General features: G+C 45.9%; 1 protein-coding gene and 1 pseudogene across 1 annotated transcript; both read left to right on the forward strand.

The window, feature by feature from the left end:
* Nucleotides 1-124: 124 nt before the first annotated feature.
* LOC136454548 (brassinosteroid LRR receptor kinase BRI1-like) lies at nt 125-8,612 on the forward strand (annotated as a pseudogene).
* A 274-nt stretch (nt 8,613-8,886) lies between these two features.
* Nucleotides 8,887-14,796, forward strand: LOC136452041 (probable tRNA N6-adenosine threonylcarbamoyltransferase, mitochondrial). Its single transcript, XM_066452697.1, has 13 exons — nt 8,887-9,214; nt 9,322-9,366; nt 9,551-9,625; nt 9,712-9,808; nt 10,183-10,273; nt 11,356-11,405; nt 12,177-12,367; nt 12,486-12,571; nt 12,976-13,054; nt 13,132-13,215; nt 13,293-13,407; nt 13,653-13,741; nt 14,468-14,796. The coding sequence occupies exons 1-13, from the start codon at nt 8,936-8,938 to the stop codon at nt 14,594-14,596; spliced, it is 1,410 nt and encodes a 469-aa protein (XP_066308794.1). The 5' UTR covers nt 8,887-8,935; the 3' UTR covers nt 14,597-14,796.
* Nucleotides 14,797-22,094: the final 7,298 nt, after the last annotated feature.

Genomic DNA, 22,094 nt, shown 5'->3' on the forward strand with positions numbered 1-22,094 from the left:
ATTTGCAGCTGCTGGAGCAGTTCATAACCGACTCGCTGGCTGGAACAGCAGTCACGGTGCTTGCAGCTGCCCCGGTGTCCGCTGCAAGAACCACAGGGTCACGTCAGTGTCCCTCACCGGTGTCATGCTCAACGCCAATTTTAGTGCTGTGGCAAGTACCCTGCTTCAGCTAAGCAGCGTGGAGTCGGTAACAGTCCGTGACGCCAACATTTCTGGCATGTTCTCGGCGCTGCGGGGAGTGCAGTGCGGGGAGAAATTGTATTTTCTGGACCTCTCCGGGAATCATATCTCTGGGGAAGTTGCTCCAGATTGGAGTACCTTGGGCCTGTTTAGTTCACCCAAAATGCAAATTTTGACACTATGCAAAAAGAAGATTTTCCGTCACATCAAACTTGCGGTACATGTATAGAGTACTAAATGTTAACGAAATAAAAAAACTAATTGCACAGTTTGGTTGTACTTTACGAGACGAACGTTTTGAGCCTAATTAGTCAATGTTTGGACAATTATTACCAAATAAAAACGAACAAGTTACTGTACCTACTGATGGCGCCCAGCGATGACGATGCAGCGCCAACTTGGTGACCAACTAAACGTGGCCTTGATCTCTCTGGCAACCTCATATCTGGCAGCGTGGCAGCAGGAGTCTTGTCCGGTCGCAGCAGCCTGAGCTCGCTCAACCTTTCAGGCAACCATCTTGTTGGTGCGTTCCCAACAGATATCTCACACCTCGAATCACTTACTACCCTCAACCTATCAAGCAACAATTTCTCTGGCAAGATTCCAGGAAATGCTTTTCCCTGTCTAGCTAAGCTCAGTGTTAGATTGTAAACATGACACGGCCCATGGACCTGCCGTATCTAGCTCCCCATCGTGTCTATATGTATACAACATAGGTCCCTGAGTAATACATCGCGTATTCCACAATTCCTATTACGCTTTCATGGTATCACAGACGGTTCGCTCCCGCGGCCACTTCCACAAACCCTAGCCGCCGCTGACTACGTCGCCGGCTCCCACAACCCCTACGCCGCCGCTGACCTCACGTCGCCGGCCCTTCCACTGCCCGTTGCTGAGATCCTCGTCGGGCCACCTTCCTGCCGCTGCCTGCTGCTGATCCATCGCCAGGCATCTGCTGCTGCTACTGATGGCGCCCAACGATGACGATGCCGCCGCTGCTGCTCGTGCCGCCGAGGCCAAGCGCCTCGCGGACGAGGCCCGTGCCGCTCGCGACCAGGCGCTCGCCGCCAAGGAAGCCGCCAATGCCACCCTGCACACCCAGGCCATCACCGTCATCAACATCAAGATCCTGATTCCCGTGACCCTGGAGAAGCCAGCCAACAACTATGGCCGCTGGCGCTCCCTCTTCCTCATCGTCCTCGGCAAGTACAATCTCAAGGATCACGTGCTCTCCGACGACTCCTACCCCAAGCGCTCCGCATGGTCGACCATGGATTGCTGCGTCCTCACCTAGGTCTATGGCACCGTGTCCAACGATCTACAACAATCATTGATGATTCGGGATCCCAACGCCCGCGCTGCCTGGCTCTACCTTGAGGATGAATTCCTCAGGCAGCGTGAGTCTCGCGCCCTACTGCTGGAGGCTGAATTCCGCTCCTTCAAGCAGGGCGCCCTCTCCGTCACGGACTACTGCCGCCGCCTTGAGACGATGGCCGCCTCCCTCGCCGAGTTCGGTGATCCGATCGGTGATCGGCAACTCGTCCTTACCCTCTTCTATGGCCTCAACGACAAATTTCACCACATGGTGTCGAATATGAAGATGCAGCGGCCCTTCCCCACGTTCGACGGGGCACGCACACTGCTGCTCCTCGAGGAGATCGACCCCAACAACATCACTGCCGACAACACTCATGCCACACCACCGGCGCCGCCAGCCCTGGTCACTGCACCAACGCCACCTCCTCAGCGCCCTCCTACACCGGCCCCCGCTGGTTCCGGCGCTCCTGCTGGATCGCGCAACTCACGCCGCTGTGGACGCGGCGGCAAGTCTGGTGGCGGCTCTGGTGGACCTCGACATAGTGGTGGCGCACCATCTGGCCCAGGCACGGGTCACACCAATCCCTGGTCTGGTACTATGCAACTGTGGCCGCACGGTTACAGTGGTCTACCTAGCCACATGCTGAGTCCTCCGTCCACGCCGTACGACCACCCCAGCCTGCATTCAACATGCTACCCTACTACCTGGCGATGGCCCTAGGGTTCGCACCGCCACCTCCAGGCTTCACGTACGGAGGCGTACCTCCCACGTTCACCCCGTCTTTGGCGTCCTCGTTGGGTACACCACCTCTGCCTCCGCCGTGGAACCCCATGTCTGGTGGATCTTGGGAGCAGGCGTCACTCGTCAATAACTTCAACACGATGTCCCTAACGCCGCCTACCAACCCCGCCGAGTGGTATGCTGATTCTGGTGCCGGTTCTCACATGACCGCCCACTCTGGTATTATCTCTTCTCCTCGGCCTCCCTCCTTGTCTGGTCCTTCATCCATCATTGTCGGTAATGGTGCCTTGCTGCCCGTTACTTCTATTGGTTCATTCTCTTTTCCTGCACCGCATCGTCCTCTTGTTCTAAATAATGTTTTAGTTTCACCTGGCATTATTAAGAACTTAATTTTAGTACGCCGGTTCACCACTGATAATAATTGTTCTATAGAGTTTGATCCTTTTGGCCTTTCTGTGAAGGACCTTCAAACACGGAGCGTGATCGCCAGGTGCAATAGCACGGGTGACCTCTACACGTTCTTCCCACCCACCAGCAGCATACCTGCACTCACAGCTCCTACCTCCACCTCAACCCTGTGGCATCGTCACCTCGGTCATATCGGCTCCGAAGCTCTGTCCCAGCTTATTACCTCTCATGCTATTCCATGTAATAAACCCAAACGTGATCACATATGTCATGCTTGTCAATTAGGCCGTCGTGTTCGTCTTCCTTTTGGGACATCTTCCTCTCGAGCTGTCAACAAATTTGATTTAATACATTGTGATCTTTGAACATCCCCTGTCACTAGTGTGTCGGGTTACAAATATTATCTCGTTATTGTCGATGATTGCTTCCACTATGCTTGGACATTTCCGCTTTGTCTTAAATCCGATACTTTTGCCACCCTCTCTAACTTTTTTGCCTATGTGCGTACGCAGTTTGGCACTCCTGTCAAGGCCGTCCAGTGCGACAATGCCCGTGAGTTCGATCACTCCTCGGCCCGCACGTTCTTCCTCTCATAGGGTGCTGTCCTTCGCATGTCGTGCCCATACACCTCTCAGCAAAATGGTAAAGCCGAGCGCGCTCTTCGTACCATTAATAATATTGTGCGCTTTCTTCTTTTTCAGGCCGGCCTTCCACCGGTCTATTGGGCTGACTCTCTACTTACTGCCACCTATCTCCTTAACCGTCATCCCACTACGACCCTCAGCGGCCTCACACTGTTTTTTGCTCTCTACGGTACTCATCCTTCCTACACTCATCTTTGAGTTTTCGGATGTGCCTGTTATCCCAACTTGTCCTCCACCGCTCCACACAAACTATCACCTCATTCCTCCTTTGTGTGTGTTCCTTGGTTACTCTTCCGATCACAAGGGTTATCGATGTCTCGACCTCCATTCCAACAGGATCATCATCTCCCGTCATAGTTTTTGATGAGTCCATGTTCCCCTTTTCTGAGATGTCGACCTCACCCTCGGATCCCACCGCTTTGGATTTTTTGAACGACGATGATATTTCCACTATGCCCATCGGGCCAAGTGCTGTGGTTGCAGGTACTCCTCCCGGCACTCCCGCCGCACCTCGATCACCCGTGCCCGGTGCCCCCGCATCAGCACCTAGGGCATCTGGTGCCCACTCGCCGGTGACCAGCTCGCTGCCCTCTGGCTTGGGCGATACTGCTGCTGTTGCGCCCAGCACGTCACCTGCCATCGAACTAGGCTCTGGCTCGGGTCCTGCTAGCGCTCCCTCGGCGTCCGGCTCTGCTGCCCCTGTAGATGTTCAGTCCCAGGCTACTGCCAGTAGAGTTGGCCGCACTGCTGCTACACAGCCTCAGTCCATCGTGCCTGTGGTGAACGATCACAGCATGCGGACTCGAGGCAAGTCTGGTTTTATTCAGCCAGTGGATAGCCTGAACCTTCGCACGGCGCCCCTCTCGCCCTTGTCGAAGACCTTTCACTCTGCCTTAGCTGATCCCAACTAGCGAGCAGCGATGCAGGCCGAGTTTGATGCACTCTTGGCCAACGACACCTGGACTTTGGTTGCTTGTCCACCCAGTGTTAATGTCGTCACCGGTAAATGGGTTTATCATCACAAGTTTTTGTCTGATGGCTCTCTTGATCGTTACAAGGCCAGGTGGGTGCTTCGAGGTTTCACTCAGCGCTCGGGGATTGATTATGAGGAGACTTTCAGTCCAGTCGTTAAGCCGGCCACAGTCCACGTTGTTCTTACATTGGCTATGTCTCGCTCTTGGCCGATTCACCAGTTGGACGTCAAGAATGCTTTCCTCCATGGGACATTGACTGAGACCGTTTACTGTGATCAGCCGTTTGGATTTGTTGACTCTTCCCGACCCAACTATGTGTGCAAGTTGAACAGATCACTGTATGGACTGAAGCAGGCACCTCGCGCGTGGCACAGTCGCTTTGCACGTCACATCACCTCTCTCGGGTTTGTTGAGGCCAAGGCAGACACCTCTCTGTTCATCTACCGCCGCGGTGCTGACACAGCTTTTTTGCTTCTCTATGTGGACGATATTGTTCTCACTGCCTCATCACCGAGTTTCCTCCAACAGGTTATTGCAGCTCTCCAGCGGGAATTCTCTATGACAGATATGGGTCCTCTTCATCACTTCTTGGGTCTCTCTGTTGATCGTTGAGTTGATGGTTTATTCCTCTCTCAGAGACAATATATGCTGGATATTCTGGACCGTGCTGGTATGTGTGACTGCAAGCCTTGCAGTACACCTGTCGATACTCATGCCAAGATGTCTACTGATGGTGTCCCAGTGGCTGATCCGACACATTTTCGCAGCATTGCTGGCGCGCTTTAGTACCTCACCTTCACATGCCCTGATCTCGCCTACGCCGTTCAGCAGGTCTGTCTTTATATGCATGATCCGAGAGAGCCACACCTCGCCGCCATGAAGTGCATTCTGCGCTACATTCAGGGTACCCTGGACCTCGGTTTTCACCTTCTTCGCACCTCTACTGCTGATCTCACTGTGTACACTGATGCTGATTAGGCCGGTTGTCCCGATACTCGCCGTTCCACTTCTGGCTACGGTGTATTTTTGGGTGATAATTTGATTTCCTGGTCTTCCAAGCGTCAGGCGACAGTCTCTAGATCCAGCGCAGAGGCCGAGTAGGGAGGCGTGTTGGTTGCATCAACTCCTCCATGAGCTCCATTGCCCTCTTCGGCGAGCCACCGTTGTGTACTGTGACAATGTCAATGTCGTTTATCTGTCCACCAACCCTGTTCAACACCAGTGGACCAAGCATGTGGAGATTGATTTACACTTTGTTCGTGACCGCGTCACCCTTGGAGAAATTCGAGTTCTTCATGTCCCCACGACATCTCAGTACACCGACATCTTCACCAAGGGCCTACCGACGTCCGTCTTCGTGGAATTTAGGTTCAGTCTCAATGTTCGCGGTGCTCCCAGTTCCGACTGTGGGGGAGTGTTAGATTGTAAACATGACATGGCCCATGGGCCTGCCGTATCCGGCTCCCCATCGTACCTATATATACACAACACGGGTCCCTGAGTAATACATCGCGTATTCCACAATTCCTATTACGCTTTCACTCAGGACACTTACCCTCTCTTTCAACTATTTCAATGGCTCCATTCCAGAAGTGATCACCATGCTTCCAGAGCTTGAGATACTCGACCTCAGCTCCAACTTGCTCTCTGGCAACATCCCAGCCACCCTCTGCTCCACAAACACCAGCAGCAAGTTGCAAGTTCTTTACCTGCAGAACAACTACCTCACTGGTGGCATCTCAGAGGCCATCTCCAGCTGCACTGGTCTTGTTTCACTTGACCTCAGCCTTAACTATATCAATGGGACTATTCCCTCATCCCCTGGCATGCTCTCGGGCCTCCGCGATCTGGTCTTGTGGCAGAACGCCCTGGATGGAGAGATACCTGCCTCTCTGTCCAGAATGCTTGCACTTGAAAATCTTATTCTTGACTACAATGCTCTTGTTGGAAGCATCCCTTCAGGTTTGGCAAACTGCAAAGAGCTAAAGTGGATGTCACTTGCCAGCAACCGGCTTTCCGGTCCACTACCTACCTGACTCGGCCAACTTGTCAACCTCCAAGTCTTGGGGCTGGGAAATAACTCCTTCACTGGTGCGATACCGGCGGAGCTGGGTGACTGCAGGAGTCTGTTATGGCTGGACCTGAGTGGTAACCAGCTGAAAGGGCATATACCATCTGAGCTTGCAAAGCAGTCTAGGACGATGGAAGCCATCACTTCTTCTACGCGAAAGTTCGCATACCTTCGCAATGGCGAACAAAGGAATAACTATCAATGCCGTGGCAAAGGAAGTTTGGTTGATATCACAGGCATTCGACAAAGCGATTTGAGTCGGATGCCAAGTAAGAAATCCTGCAGCTTCACAAGAGTGTACTTAGTCAGTACTTCCTCGATCAATTGCTATTCAATCAGATTTCTGGATTTGTCGTTTAATCAGCTTGACTCAGAGATCCCAAAGGACCTTGGGAGCATGAATTGCCTCATGATCATGAACCTTGGATACAATTGTCTATCAGGTGTGATCCCCGCTGCGCTTGCTGGCGCCAAGTTACTCCAAATACTCGACCTTTCTCACAACTTGCTGGAGGGGCAAATACCCAGCTCATTCGCAACAATGTCGCTAACAGAGGTTGATTTATCGAATAACAGGTTGAGCGGGATGGTTCCAGAACTTGGGTCGCTTGCCACATTCCCTGCAAGTCAGTTTGAGAACAACTCTGGCTTGTGTGGGTTCCCACTCCCGCTGTGCAAGCAGAGTGTTGCCGATACCCAGCAGTCCAAATCCCACAAGAGGCAGGCAGTCCTTACTGGTGGCGTCATGGCAGTGTTTTCTGTCTCGCTGTTTGGTACGTTTCTTATCGTTTTTTTCTTCTGTATAAATAAAAGGTTGCTCGTAATGGTCTTAAGTTGCAACTTCCTAACTTGCTGCACATCCCTGCAGTTTGTGTCGCAGCACTGGTGATATGCCTATGTCAAAGGAAGAAATCCATGGTACATAATTACGCGAATGAAGCTTTAAGATTACAGGGTAATTTATTCTCTATCTGGAACTTCGATGGTGGAGATGTCTACAAGCAGATTGTGGAAGCAACGGAGAACTTTGATGAAAAATATTGCATTGGAAGAGGAGGTTATGGGTCTGTCTACGAAGCTACACTACGAACAGGAGAAACTTTTGCGGTAAAGAAGATGCAGAAAACAGAGGATGAAAGTATGAAAAACGAGGAACAGTTCAACCGTGAAATAGAGGCCTTGCTGCAGATACGCCACCGGAACATTGTGAAGCTCTATGGATATTGCCGCACTGATCAAGATAAGTTTCTTGTATACGAATATATGGAGAGAGGAAGCTTATCAACTATTCTCATGGCCAATGTAAGTGCTGTTGAGCTGGATTGGAATAAGAGGCTAGATATCGCTAAGGATGTGGCTCATGCTCTCTATTACTTGCACTATGATTGTTCAACTCCAATAGTCCACCGAAATATAACATGCAATAACATTTTGGTTGATATGGAGTTCAGGGCCTGCGTATCAGACTTTGGCTTAGCTAAAATATTGAACTTTGATGTATCAAGTTGTACAAGGCTTGCTGGAACAACTGGGTATCTTGCACCAGGTAAATACAATTTTGGTTTGGTTTCAACTTATTATTCTTTCTGTGTCATGTTGCTTCATTATGTGTTTTGTCATACATGATTATCGATTCCTAGTGGAGTATGGTGTGACTAAGTAGAAATTTTGTAGTGCTGAAAGGTGGTCCCGGATTGCTTTTTAATTCTTTCATTCAAAGTACTAGTAACTACCAGTATTGCGTTGTGGTATGGTTACTTGTCGAAACATATTGTATCAATTATGTTAGTATTACTTGTCCTTGACTGAACTCTTTTTTGAAAGAGACCTTGACTGAACTCTTTGATACCACAGAGCTTGCATACGTGACGAGGGCGACGGAGAAATGCGACGTCTACAGCTTCGGCGTGGTGGTTCTTGAGCTGTTCATGGGATCCCATCCCGGTGATCTTCTTTCCGCTCTCTTGCGCACAGACAAGAAAAGCACATCGCTGGAGGATCTGTTGGACACCGGGCTCCCGCTCCCCGAAGCTGAGGCCGCAAGAGAAATCTTTGTGCTCCTCACGGTGGCTCTCCGGTGCTTGGATCCCAACCCAGCGAACCGTCCGACAATGCAGTCTGCAATCAAGAAGCTCAGTGCAGCGCCGATAACCCAGGATGTTGATTGCCTTCGTGCTGACCTCATGGATACTCGAACCCATGTGGCCATGCCGCCCATGCGCATTGATGCACTTAAGAAAGAGCAAGGTTATGTGGCTGGGTTTGAGATTCAGTGATGGGGTTTCGCTCTTTCATGGTCAGCTTGGTTATTTTCCTGCACATTGGTGTATGTATATGATGTACTGTGAGGTGAAATGCTGTGTAGAGGAGAAAACTGATGAATAAATGCGTTTTGCTCTTTGTAATTTTGTTCATATGATTGCCTTGTAGTATGAAGAAGGTTCATATGCCGTTTTGAACGTATTGGCCGTTCTAGCTTGCGGCCCAGTCAGTTTATGGGCTTTGTGGCCGCGTTGGCGACCGGTTCATTCAAATCCCCTGGGCCTTTGGTGGAGTTGGCCACCGGGCAGAGCGAAGGGGGAGCCGGAGTCCGGAGAGAATGGCGGCCACTCTTCTCCCGACCTTATCGCCGCCCGTCTCGCGCGCCGCCGCCGCTTTCCTCCTCCGACGAGCCCCACTGAAGCCCTCCCATTATCTGCACCCACCCCCCACTCTCCGCCGCTTACTCTCCTCCTCCTCCTATCCAGCAACCCCTTCCCTTGCCCTATGCCCCCTCTCGACCATGCCGTCCACCGCCGCCGCTCGAGCCGTTCCGGCCCGCCGCGACCTCCTCATGCTAGGCATCGAGACCAGCTGCGACGACACTGCGGCTGCTGTGGTACTGGTGCTTTCTTCCTCGATTCTCCTGTCGATTTTACCTGCGGCGGAGGCGTCAAGTTTTTGTGCTGAGCTGTTTCTCTGCTGTTTGGCTCTGATTGGTTGCAGGTGAGAGGTGACGGCGAGATCCTTAGCCAAGTGGTTTCTTCCCAAGTAAGTCATTTCCCGCACAGTTTTATTTCTGAAGTGCATTCTGACCTCTTATTCCGGCAGTAAATTTGAACTGGCTTCTTATCATCTTATATGCAACATGGCAATCGGTAGCATATATGTATATGTAATTATACCATTGTTCATTGCTGACCGGTTCTGCTTTTCGTTGGCCAACATTTGCAAGGCGGATTTGCTTGCGAGGTATGGTGGTGTTGCTCCTAAGATGGCCGAGGAAGCACATGCCCTTGTGATTGACCAGGTGTGGCTTCTTAGATCAACAAAGGTTCTGCAGCCTTTTGCGGTGCTGACGTCTATGCTAATTTCATGTTCTTATTTACTGGCCAGGTTGTTCAAAAGGCCCTTGACGATGCAAAATTGTCAGAAAGTGATCTTTCTGCAGTCGCTGTGACCATTGGACCGGGACTTAGTCTATGCCTTAGAGGTGTGTTTTTACCTGCCCTTCGTTCATTGAGACGATGAATTGTCTGTTCTGTTCATGATTTGCCTTTGTTAGTTTGCATATGAGACTTTTACCAATTTGATATACTAGTGTGTATATGGCTCAGATTAGTTGAATTCAATCAGACCAGAAACCCATTGCCCAATTAAGAAACAAGACTGCTTTGGTTCTGCTGTCCTGGATAACATTGCTGTTGACTTGCTTCTTATATCCCTCATGTTATATAACTTGTACCTTGGCAAATTTTGGGATAATTGGTATCAGGTCTCAGAAGTTTAATTTTTTGTTACTGTTTCCATTATTACCATGTCTCTTTTTTTCCCCTAATGCTGCGCATTTTCCTGTCTAAACTGCAGTTGGTGTTCATAAAGCTAGACAGGTAGCGAAAGCATTTGGGTTGCCTATTGTTGGAGTTCATCATATGGAAGCGCATGCATTAGTTTCCAGGTATTTAACTCATAGGACCCTTTGCTGTTCAATCAACCATGATCTTAAATTGTATGGACTTTGATTTCTTTTTTGGTATATGCTGCACAAGTTATTTTGTTAATTCATCATCAAATAGAATAAAATCTAGTAGTTTTTATTTCAAGAAAAAAGGATTGGTTTGTTCAAAGTCACTTGTTGCAAATTTGGTGTTTTTGTTGTTATTACTTTTTTTTATCAATTTTTACATCAGAATTTGCACATCTGTTTAGACTTTAGTTTAGACATTACTACTTCTTGGCATCCTTCTATGGTATCTACAAGTTTATGTGGATATTAAACTAAGCTGGTGTAGTAGCATATGCTGCGAACAAACAAACTTTTAAGTTTTAACTTTCAGTCTTCAACCAATTTTCAGCCCATTGTGAAAAGTAAAAACATTAACTTTTGTTTAATGTAGGAGAGAAATTGGTCCTATAAGTATCTGATTCTCGATACCACATCAATCACCTAATAGCTAATGGCTCTTATATTGAACAAAAGAAATGAAACTCAAAGCTATATTTTGAGGACTGGTGGGATAGAATTACTGCTAGCTCTAATGATCAAATTCAAAAGGACCTTAATTCCCTTGTTATCCTTGGAGCTTGGTCTCTGTGGAACCATCGCAACAAGTGTGAGTTTGATGGTGTGACTCCAAACTTGGCTAGAGCTCTTTTACTCACAAAGTCACAAGTGAGGAGTGTACCTCTGGGTTTTGGTCAGGGCTCGAGTTGTTTCGCACCTCTCTGCCTTTGTGTCATACTTTTGTTAGACTGGGGTAGAGGTTGTGCATTGTTCTAGAAAAGGCGTGTATATCGTTTAAGTCTTTGGTGTGAGTGGGTGTGTGTTTTGTAAGGTTCTTCCCCTTTTTTCTTCTTAATATAATGGTACGTAGCTCTCCTGCATGTTCGAGAAAAAACATTATTTAGAGCATGCCAAACTTGTTAAACCTAAGGACAATGTTATATGAACTTAAACAAAAGATTGCATAAGTGCCTCACTATATTTATAACTTTATGCATGCACTGTACTCGCAGTTGATGTTGTTTGATCCTTGTCAGGCTAGTGAATAAGGACCTTGATTTCCCATTTCTGGCTCTTCTAATTTCAGGTATGTGCTAACTACATTATTATGTCTCAGTATTATATGACACAATACTATTTGTTTAACTTTTATATGGATCAATATGTCTTAATATGATTCTCATCAACTTTGAAATTGGGATCAGCCCTCGAGGGTATTGAGCCTTGACCCACCTGAAAAAACAAACATTTAGAGCATCTACTCCATCTAGAATACATATTTGCCAACCTAAGATGTGCCAAACTTAGTCTAACTTGCCTATGAGAAATGTCCTAAGCTGTGGTTTCCAATGATAGAAGCCCATGCCACAAAGTATTCAACACACCAGAAACATAAGTGCATTTTCCCCATCTGTTTCAACACAAAATGATTATCACATTTTGTAACTCTTCTGTGCCTTTCTACTTTGGATGATCATTCTGACAATTCCATGATCATAGAGTATGTTGATTTTAATGCCTTTTAACGTGTCATATCTTAGCTGCTTTATTTGCTCTCTGTCTAGTCTTCCGCTTAAATGTTTCTTTCTTATTCCAATGCATAAACTATTAAACTGATTACCACATTTTGCCCTATATCCTGTTGAAATTATTAAAATGAAATGTATGGCAGATGATTTCAGTTGTTTATAAAATAATTGTAGTTCCAGTTGACAAAGTGCATGTAACTCAATGGAGAACTACCTCAGCCTAAGTTCCTTAACAATATTTTCTAATTTGACAGCAAAGTTGTGTAATAATCCGGCCAGAAGAAATATTCTTTTGGCTTTAAGGTGTCTTAACAAGTTAATATGTTCAGGAGGACACAATCTTCTTGTTCTTGCTCGTGGCCTTGGGCAATACATTCAACTGGGGACTACTATAGATGATGCGATTGGTGAGGCATATGACAAATCAGCAAGATGGTTGGGCCTTGATATGCGGAAAGGTGGTGGTCCTGCTCTTGAAGAGCTTGCTCTAGAAGGTGATCCAAATGCTGTTAAGTTCAGAGTAAGTCTGCTGTTTTTTTTTTCAAAATTAAGATGTATCTATATGTTGTTAGCCATTTATTTTTATTATGATTATGCTACGTGATGTTATTGTTTATAATTTTTTTACATACTTTCAGGTTCCAATGCGGCAACACAAAGATTGCAATTTTTCTTATGCTGGCCTGAAGACTCAAGTTCGATTGGCAATTGAATCTAAGAACTTGTATGGACATACTATCCTTTCTGGTCTCAGTCCCTGTGTCCTCTCCTTTTTCATAAATATGAACCAGTTTTCTGGTGTTTCTAGAGAATCATCGATTTAGTATCCTTTGAGACAGTAGTATTTGGCACTTTCTATTTACCTCAAGTTCAAAGTTCTAAATTGACAGATAACTACTTCATTTGAAATGCCTAAATGAACATGTTTTAAGTTCTCATTTACGCTTAGAAAATATTTATTTTAAGTAGGACTTGTCAAAACCTGTGCAAGTGATCATATATGAAGTTTAGTAACTTTGTCTTAAAACATGAAAGTTCTTTTTTCCTCTTTTAGAGAACATGTTCATGGGGAGGGCTTTGTAGTCATGATAATATGATTAGTTTCTTTAACTGGCCTATCATTTACAGATGTACAGAGGATGTTCCCATTTCGTCTGCATCGGAGGAAGATAGACAATCAAGGGCGAACATTGCTGCCTCTTTTCAGGTTGTACATGGTGGATAATGTACTCAATGTTTACTGAGGATTTTCGATACTTTTTCTGATAATTTTGACCTATGCAGCGAGTTGCTGTGTTACATTTGGAAGAAAGATGCCAGCGAGCAGTTGAATGGGCATTGAAGATGGAACCTTCCATCAAATACTTTGTAACTCAGATATCTTGATGTTGGCTAAATTCAAATCACTCAACTCATCCAGTGTTGACTTATCCAATTATAAAAAGGTTGTTGCAGGAGGAGTCGCATCCAACAAGTATGTTAGGACTCGCTTGAATCAAGTTGCTGAGAATAATGGCCTACAACCTGTATCTCCTCCTCCAAGCCTTTGTACTGACAATGGTAATAAGTTATTTGAAAAGTCTTAGTAACTTATATACTAAAATACAATTATGCTGTCACCCAAACAACCATTGCAGTTCTTTATTTTTCACTATAGACCCTAGGCCATGCTATTATTTTTCCTTTTTTTGTTTGTTTGTCAAATTGAAATATGTGACCTAATTATTCTAGCTGTCATTACAATAGTCTTCATTCTTTGTATAATTCTGAGTAATCAGTAACAATCTGTTGCTGCATTTGCATAGGCGTCATGATTGCTTGGACTGGGATTGAGCACTTCGTTGTGGGGAGATTTGAGGATCCACCTACTGATGATGAGCCTGATGATATGCAGGTCTGCAGCTTGGCTTGCATTTATTTGTTGCAAAAGTTTCTGTGGTCACTTCTTAAGTTTAACTAGTATGCACTTCGTTCTCTTCAATCATTTATAGTGGCTGGCTTGAGCAGTCTCTAATGTTTCTTTTTTTATGTTTATTTCTCACTGTTTGAAGGTCTGGCATGACTGCCGAAATAATGAATTGTGACCACACGACACGATTCTTGTCTTGTTACCTTTAGCCACTCTGAATTATTCCTCATAACTGGAACATTTTGTCAACTTAGTTACTAACCAAAACTTTGTAGAAACCAAAGAATGCTCATACCACAAAAAGTCAAAAACATTGGTGTGGCAAAGGGGGAAAAAAGGCAAGTGACAAATAAACAGCAATCCAATTGTCATTTAAGTGGAGGTAGTTCGTGATGTTGGTTTTAAGATTGAATCCAATTACACTTCCAGATTTACTTTTCTAATCCTAAAATAATTGCATTTGTTCTACACTTCTACTGATGAAGTTTGATAATCCAATATAATGTAGATCAGCACTCTCAACAATCAAAACCATGACATCTAATTTCTTTAATTAAAATGGCACCATGCCGGATAGTTTTGACTCTTGAATCAGGTCTATTCCTTCGTTTGTGGGAGGTGTCTACTAACTGGAGAATCTCAAACTGCTGTCACAATTTTCGTGAACTACTTCCCTATTTTCTTTGTCTGATCAATTCTTGTGTGGTACAGTATGAGCTGCGGCCAAGATGGCCTCTTGGTGAGGAATATTCAGAAGGAAGAAGTGTTGCACGATCATTGAAGACCGCTCGAGTCCATCCATCACTAACGTCTATGATACAGGGCTCTCTTCAAAAGTAGTTGAGTTGGAAGTTGGAACCAATTATTGGTCTCATCTGCTTTATGCAGTTGAGTTCCCCGTCTTCTAGTTTTCGGTTCACAAATCACAATCTGGCTAACCGCGATTTGTATTCGCTTAATTGGAGTAACAAAAGCTACAAATGGGCTGAACTGGTTGTTTAATTGTACATATGAGGCAATATACAGATCCAGTTCATATATATCAGAAGATGCTTACTCCAGCATTTGTTTTACCATGAAGGCTGGCTGTATCAGGACCCCCGTATTTTGAATGTGGTGTATATTCCTTGTTCCTTGAGGCATTTCATCCGAACATATCCTTTATCATTCCTTTGCAATGCCAATGCCACAAAGGTTGATTGCGGCGTTCATACCGGCAACCGAAGTTTTGAAGTGTCGATTACCTCTACCTGTGTATCCTTTAGACACGAATTGAGAACAGTTCCAGTCTGAGTGCTGAAAGAGCAATCGCATCCTACCCCGTGCTAATTCGATTCTCCAGGAGACCAGGACCTGCAAAAGAGGACGCCACACAAGGGCCAACTGAAAAGCAGCTCCAGCAGTAGTGTTTTTTTTCCCTTCCACTATGGTCTTATGGGGCAAGGTTATCATAATTATAGATTTTCAATCGGTAATGCTACCATTAAGACGTCCGAAGGCAGAACGCTTCGCTCTACTCACTTCCGCATGCGCCGCTCGCCTAAAAAAAAACAAAATCAACTCCCACATGCAGCGCTCGGCTCTGCTCCCACATGCGGCGCTCAACTGCAAGCCGCCCAGCCCTACCAGATGTGGCATGCAGCCACCTTCCCCTGATTTTGGCGCGCGGCTACCAGCCCTACATGGCGCACAGCCGCCTACGAGTCGCGGCGCTTAGCTACTGGCCCTGCCAGGCGCGGCGCGAGGTCGCTGCCTCCCTGCCCTGTCGTGCAGCCACCGCCGGGCCGTGGCCTACAAGCACCGCGCGGGCCGCTGCCTCCGATGAACTCCACATGCCAACGAGCCTCCATTCTCCCAAGCAACAAGAAGATGTTTGCGCTGAAATTGCATGTTGCAAGCGTCTGTTTCAAATGTTTCAGAGGTATATTGCAAGTGTTTCATACGGATGTTGCAAAAGTAGATCAGGATGTTGCACATGTTGTAATGGTTATACACGTATGTTGCAAGCTTATGTTCTCAATGTTTCATCTGTTTCTTCCGACGTACGTTGCAAGTGTGTTTATTTGGATGTTGCATATGTTTTCACACATATGATGCAAGTGTTTGTCTGGATGTTGCGTATGTTTACAATGGTTTCAAGTGTTTTCAGGTGTTTTTGCAAGTGTTTCAGACGCATGTTTCAAATGTTTCATTTGTTTTCAGATGTATGTTGCAATTGTTGCATGTGAATGTTTCAAAACTATATCGAGTGATGCATCTCCCTTGGCGCGGGAAGGCAGAGGCGGTCCCCATTGGCGCGGGGGCACAACAAACGAGATGTGGGTGAGCAGCCGCGGAACGGGGGCAACGGTGTGGGCGTCCAGACGTGGCTAGCGTCCGCACGTCCGGACGCTAGTCACACCCCAATTGAATAGAAGAATTATAGGTAATCACAAAGAAGAAGAAGAATTATAGGTAAGATCATAAACATGAAATTGTAGAAATGTAGACTCTACTAAAGAGGATCATAGAGAATCAGATATGTTGGTTAAGATTGTGAAGACGTAAAATCGTATGACAGATTTTAATGACTATATTATGGGGCTAACTTTTTTGTTCTTTTTTTATGGCGGGCGACTTGTTGCTGAGTTCCAATTGGTTCAAGCAAAGGCAAAAAAAAATGACAGGAGCAATCACAAGATTTGGAATTACTTCATGGGAACTGCTACGAAACCATGGCATGTGAAGAACTTTTTTTTTAAAAAAAAAGGGGAGACTAAAGTGGGACCTAAATGTTAGGACGATGCCTTGTACAGGATAAGGACTTGATATTGCATTCCTTTTGACACTAGTCTAACAAAGAAACCTCATTACGTTAGTATCAGTATTTGTTTTTCCTAAAGCAGCCAAACAGGTTACAGCTCAATCTAAGGGTTCAGAGCAAGTTACGTGTCGTCAGTCGTCACGTATTCAGCCTGCCGTCGCAGAAGACCAACAGGTGTCCCGTAGAGAAATGGGGAGAAAAGGGCACGAGCGAAAGAGAGCAAGCAAACTGCCGCGGCAAAGTGTCCTTCTAGCACAGGTTTGTTCTTATCGCCCCAGAAAACAATTCCACTTGCAGTGGATGAATAAACTCTTGTAATGTGGATCAGTTTGTTCTGTGGCAATGTAGCTGGTAGTTGTTCGTTATTAAAAAAAACAAAAAGAAAGTATTCGGTGAAAACTCTCTGCTCAGTGAAATCGTGAAAATTCTTTTAGAAAAATATACTTAAGAGTGTTTAAAAAAAATGAAACTATGCACATATTCATAGTGTATCTATAGGTGTAAATTATGGCAACATTTGATATTCATACTTATTCTGTAAAAGAACATACGAAAATAACAAATTTTAGATGCATATGAAATTTTCTAGATTGAATTTGAATATCAAATTTTGCTATAGTATACATCTATAGATGCACTATGGATGTGCATAGTTTCGAAATTGTTAAAAACCTGTAAGTATATTTTTTAAAGAGTTTTCATGATTTTACCCAGTAGAGGGTCTGTACTTAACACTTAAAAAAACAAATATATAGTTGGTACTTGGCATAACAGTATGTAAAGATACTTTTCAGAGTGTCTCCAGCTGCTCACCAAAAATCTATCTCTAATAAAATAATATTGGTGAGCACCAATATTGTTTTTTTTAATTTATTGGGGGAGATAGTTTTACGTGTTACCAATACCAATCACTATTCACCAATACATAGACCCCCACTAGTCAGTTCTTGTTTTCTTCTTTTTATCTCTTTCTCTCGAGCATGGTGTTCTCTCCCTCACACTGCTCTCAGTCGCCCCTCCCTGTCCTCTCCACCGTCACGATGCCCCTCTCCAGTCACTCCACATCTGCACAATCCTCCACTATGACCCCTATCCGGCCTCTCCACCGCCTGCACTTCCTTGACCCATCCCCATCTGCTTTCGGCCAGCATTCCTACCACTAGCACTTTTGCTTGTCTTCCTCCTGCCTGACACCAACGCCGGTTCACCTCTCAGTTGTGGAGCACCGCTCCCTTCCTCGCTTCTGATGCACCTCTTCATCCCTTCTCCCACTCCGCAATCTCCAAGGACAACGTCGTCTCTGCAAGCTCAATGTGGTGCAAATGGATCCCAGTTGCCATGGTTGTGCCTAATGTGAGTGGTGCGTGCTTTAGGCAGTGGCGGACGACCGACTACAGTGACCTATAGGGGCATGTCCAGCCCGCGCGGGAGTGAGAATTTCGACACTTGAGATTGATGTGGAATATTAGAGGGGAGGTATATCTTTCGATCTATTTGGAGGAGTTAGGGTGAAATATTAGTTACCGCCATAATAAGGATGGGAAAGAAGATCTGCTGGAGTAAGAAATTTGGTTCAACTCCCTCGATACCATAGTTATATTGGAGATAGGAGAGCTACTGAAAATGCTTTTAATGCGTACATTCGTGTATATGGGTGGTGTTTGGTACAGTAGACATAGTAGTAGGTTAGTACCTGCCTACTATTGATAATTTGGCATGCAAAGACAGCAAGGTGTTAGGATTCGTGCGGTCATGTCCAGGTATGATCACGGCAGTGGAGGTACTACTCCCTCCCTACCTAAAAGAATTAAAAATCTTGATTTTCAAAAAGTCAACCAATTTTAAAACTCAACTAAATTTGTATTCATATGTTTTTATTATAAAAATATATTTCACAATTAATTTTTATAATTTATTACGCATCATTAATATTAGTTTTCTATATATTTAATCAAATTTAAGATTCTTTGACTTCTTAGAAACCTTGATTTTTTTTAAAAACACACTTCTCATTTTTTTAAGAACTTAACCAATTTTAATTTGGAAGGGTTAGCGTCCGGACGTCTGGACGAGATATCGTGTCCGGACGCAGCTCCCCCGCCCGCTTCCCGTCCCACGCCCCACGTCCGCATCCCGCCCACACCCCATGTCCGCATCCTGCCCAGCGCCAGTGCCCGCGTTTGTCGCAGGACCGTGCTCGCATGGGGAACCCACGTGAGTTGACCCACGACTGCACCCCAGCAGTAGCAACAGGCGGTTGCGCAGGCCGCTGTCCACCAGTCACCTGCACCATGCAACACCCCAATTTACTTTTGAAACATCCAGATAAAACATTTGCAACATACATATGAAACAGACGAAACACTTGAAACATGCGCTTGAAATTAAACATGCGTGTATAGGCATAGCAACATATGCAACATCCAAATGAAACACTTGCAACATAAGTATGAAACATATGGAACACTTGAAACACACGCTTGAAACACGCAGGTAAAGCCATAGCAACATATGCAATATCCAGATGGAACACTTGAAACATAAGTATGAAACATATGGAACATTTGAAACACACGCTTGAAACACGCAGGTAAAGCCATAGCAACATATGCAATATCCAGATGGAACACTTGAAACATACGTCTGAAAACACCTGAAACACTTGAAACATAGGTTTGCAATATGCATATATTGTCATTGCAACATATGCAATATTCCAGATCTACTTTTGCAATATCCAGATAAAACACTTGAAACATATGTTTGAAACGCCTAAAACACTTGAAACACAGCGGCCTACTTCGTAGGGAATTGCGGTAGCCAGCAAGCTCGGGGCAGGGGAACGTCGGGAGCTGCCCAGCGTACACCTAGGTGCAGGCGCAGGCCTCTCCTTCCTGCCACGGTGTCTTCGACCGGCCGCCGTGCACGCCATGGCCGCGACGGCGCGAGGTGGATGGGAGCGCGGGAGGAGCGCGGGATGGTGGCCGGGTGCGGCGCACCCACGCTGGAGAAGGCCGTGGCGGCCGGAGAACGCGAGCCACGGGTGAGCGGCGCGGTGTATGCGCCAGCAGCGGTAGCATGCGTTGCTGGAGAAAGGAGATATCGCTGTCTTTTCGAGAAACCATGAAGCACTTATGGTGGAGCAAAGGAGGTCTATTGGGCTCGATGGCTACGCAGGTCCAGGAACGGGCTGTCCGGACAAATATGCGTTGAGAATTTTCTATTTCGATTTTGATCAAATCTATAAAAGGATACTATCGACATTTAGTCTCCAAAGGTAATTATTAAAAAATATATATATATATATATATATATATATATTTCATGATTATTTTTAGATTTAAAGAAGCATAAAATTGGTTGATTTCTTGAAACTTGAGTGCACTTGTACAGTGATGGGCGCGGTGTGCAAGGAGCACGTACGCCGTACGCGTGTCCCGGGAAACCAGCAGATAATCCACACTTCCGCAGCCAGAAGAGACCTGGACCTGGCAGCACAAAACGAAAGGTGCAACGAGGAGAGGTCGTCAGGTTCTAGACACATGGCTAGCCATCCTGCAAAGTCTGCGTACACTGCCCGCGTACTACTCCCTCACTCTCAAAATATCTGTCGCTTTCATTTCCCGAGAAATAATTTTAACAAAATATATATTAAAAATATTAATATTTATGATACATAATTAGTATCATCGGAAAGATTTTTAAATCTAGTTTTTTAATAAATTTATTTAGAGATATAAATATTGCTAGTATTTTATATAAATTGAGTTAAACTTGTGACATGAAAACCGAAAACGACAAATAAATCGGGAGAGAGAGGGAATACTGCTTTGGAATCGCACCTTCATCCTGCCCGATGCCCCCGCCCCCGCTCGATTCGCTCGGGAAGCCACGGGAACGCTGCCTGCTAGTGCTTCGTGCTGCCCCCGCGTTGACTTTTCCCCCACAGGGCCAAACCAAAAGGCGGCGGCGTCGCGGGCCGGTGGCGTGGTGGCCACGCGCTGCCCCCCCGCCACAGCAGCTGTTCCATGATGGCCAGTTGCGCTTGCGCGTGAATCTTGTTCCATTGCATCGACTCACAGTTTTCCCCCTCTTGTGAAACATGCAAAGCGTGGGCAGCCCCTGGTCCTAATTCCTGCTCAGGACTCGGACCACCAGCCAGATCACGTTGTCTGGTGCATTCACTCTGTTTGCCACCTGTATATATATTTCAGTTTGGCCCCAACGGCCTGAAATTACAAGAGTTTCATTTTACATCATAGGTGAGCTTTACTTCATTTTACAATCACAGGAGTTTCTTTGGACCGTTGATCTTGAACCCCAAGGCTACATGAGCCTATATTGAGATGCCAACCTACTATCCTTCTCTACGTTGTAGTACGGGTGAAAACAGTCGAACTCACGGTACTATAATAGGAAAACAAAAAAAATGGACGATTCATGGTCTCTGAGTTTTAATCAAAATAACTAATGAAAAAGATAAAAATGTGATGAAATCATAAAATAACAACTTTCATGTTTTGATGAATTATGAAAACAGTATTACTGATTTCACTCCTGCCACTTTTGTTGCATGCCGGGACCCAACAGCGTGAGATGAAGATGTGAAAAAACTACTATTTTCGGCTTTATCTTATCCCATTTTCACGTGAGAACGTGATTTAAGGAGCTTCAGGGGTGAAGCTAATTTTTAAAAGACATGTTTGACAAAAAAAAAAGCTTTGAACAACTCATGAAACCGGTGGTGATGTTGTGCTAAACGGGACCTAAGTTAAACTATTTTAATCGGCTAGAACTTTTTCTAAATGTTGTATATGTTGCTATGGCTATACACGCATGTTTCAAGTATTTCATCTGTTTTCAGTCGTATGTTTCAAAAGTAGATCTGAGGGCACATGTTGCAATGGCCCTGGTGGTCGGGGGACAGCAGCCTGCCGCAGCCGCCTGCTACTGCATGTTGCTGGGGCGCTGCCGTGGGTCACCATCCGGGCGCCTGAGCGAGGCAGACGCCTCCGTGGCGCGCGTCCGCAGACGGGGTCACGCGGGGCACGCTCCAGCCTGTTGCGGCCGTGTCATGTGAGCGCAGCGGGCACGATGCATTCGAACGTGGAGCGGACGCTAGCCGTTCCATTTTTTATAACAACACATAGCAAAATTATTGCTTGTCGTCTAATTTGAATGTACGTTAAATTGGTTCGCTTTAAAACCTAAAACGTGGATTACTAGTGACAAGAGAACTAAATTTAGGTTTTGACACATAGCGATATACTGATCGGTATCTGAATTGCGATACCCTTTATAGCTACTATAAAAAACAATGTCCACTTGTATCGCAAATAATCCGTGTAAAATTCAGATACCAAAACGGGCGCTCCCGTCTCCGTTTCCCACACGCCAAAGGTGTGAAACCTGAAGCATCATCGCCTATTCTGCCCTACCCAAAACGAGGTCGGCGACCAGCCTCCCACCGCGCACGGTACCCAGGCTCCGGCCCCGCAACGGCCACCTGCCGGTCACAGACCCGCGTCGCCCACC

This window comes from Miscanthus floridulus, chromosome 5 (genome assembly GCF_019320115.1).
Source record: "Miscanthus floridulus cultivar M001 chromosome 5, ASM1932011v1, whole genome shotgun sequence".
Classification (NCBI taxonomy): domain Eukaryota; kingdom Viridiplantae; phylum Streptophyta; class Magnoliopsida; order Poales; family Poaceae; genus Miscanthus; species Miscanthus floridulus.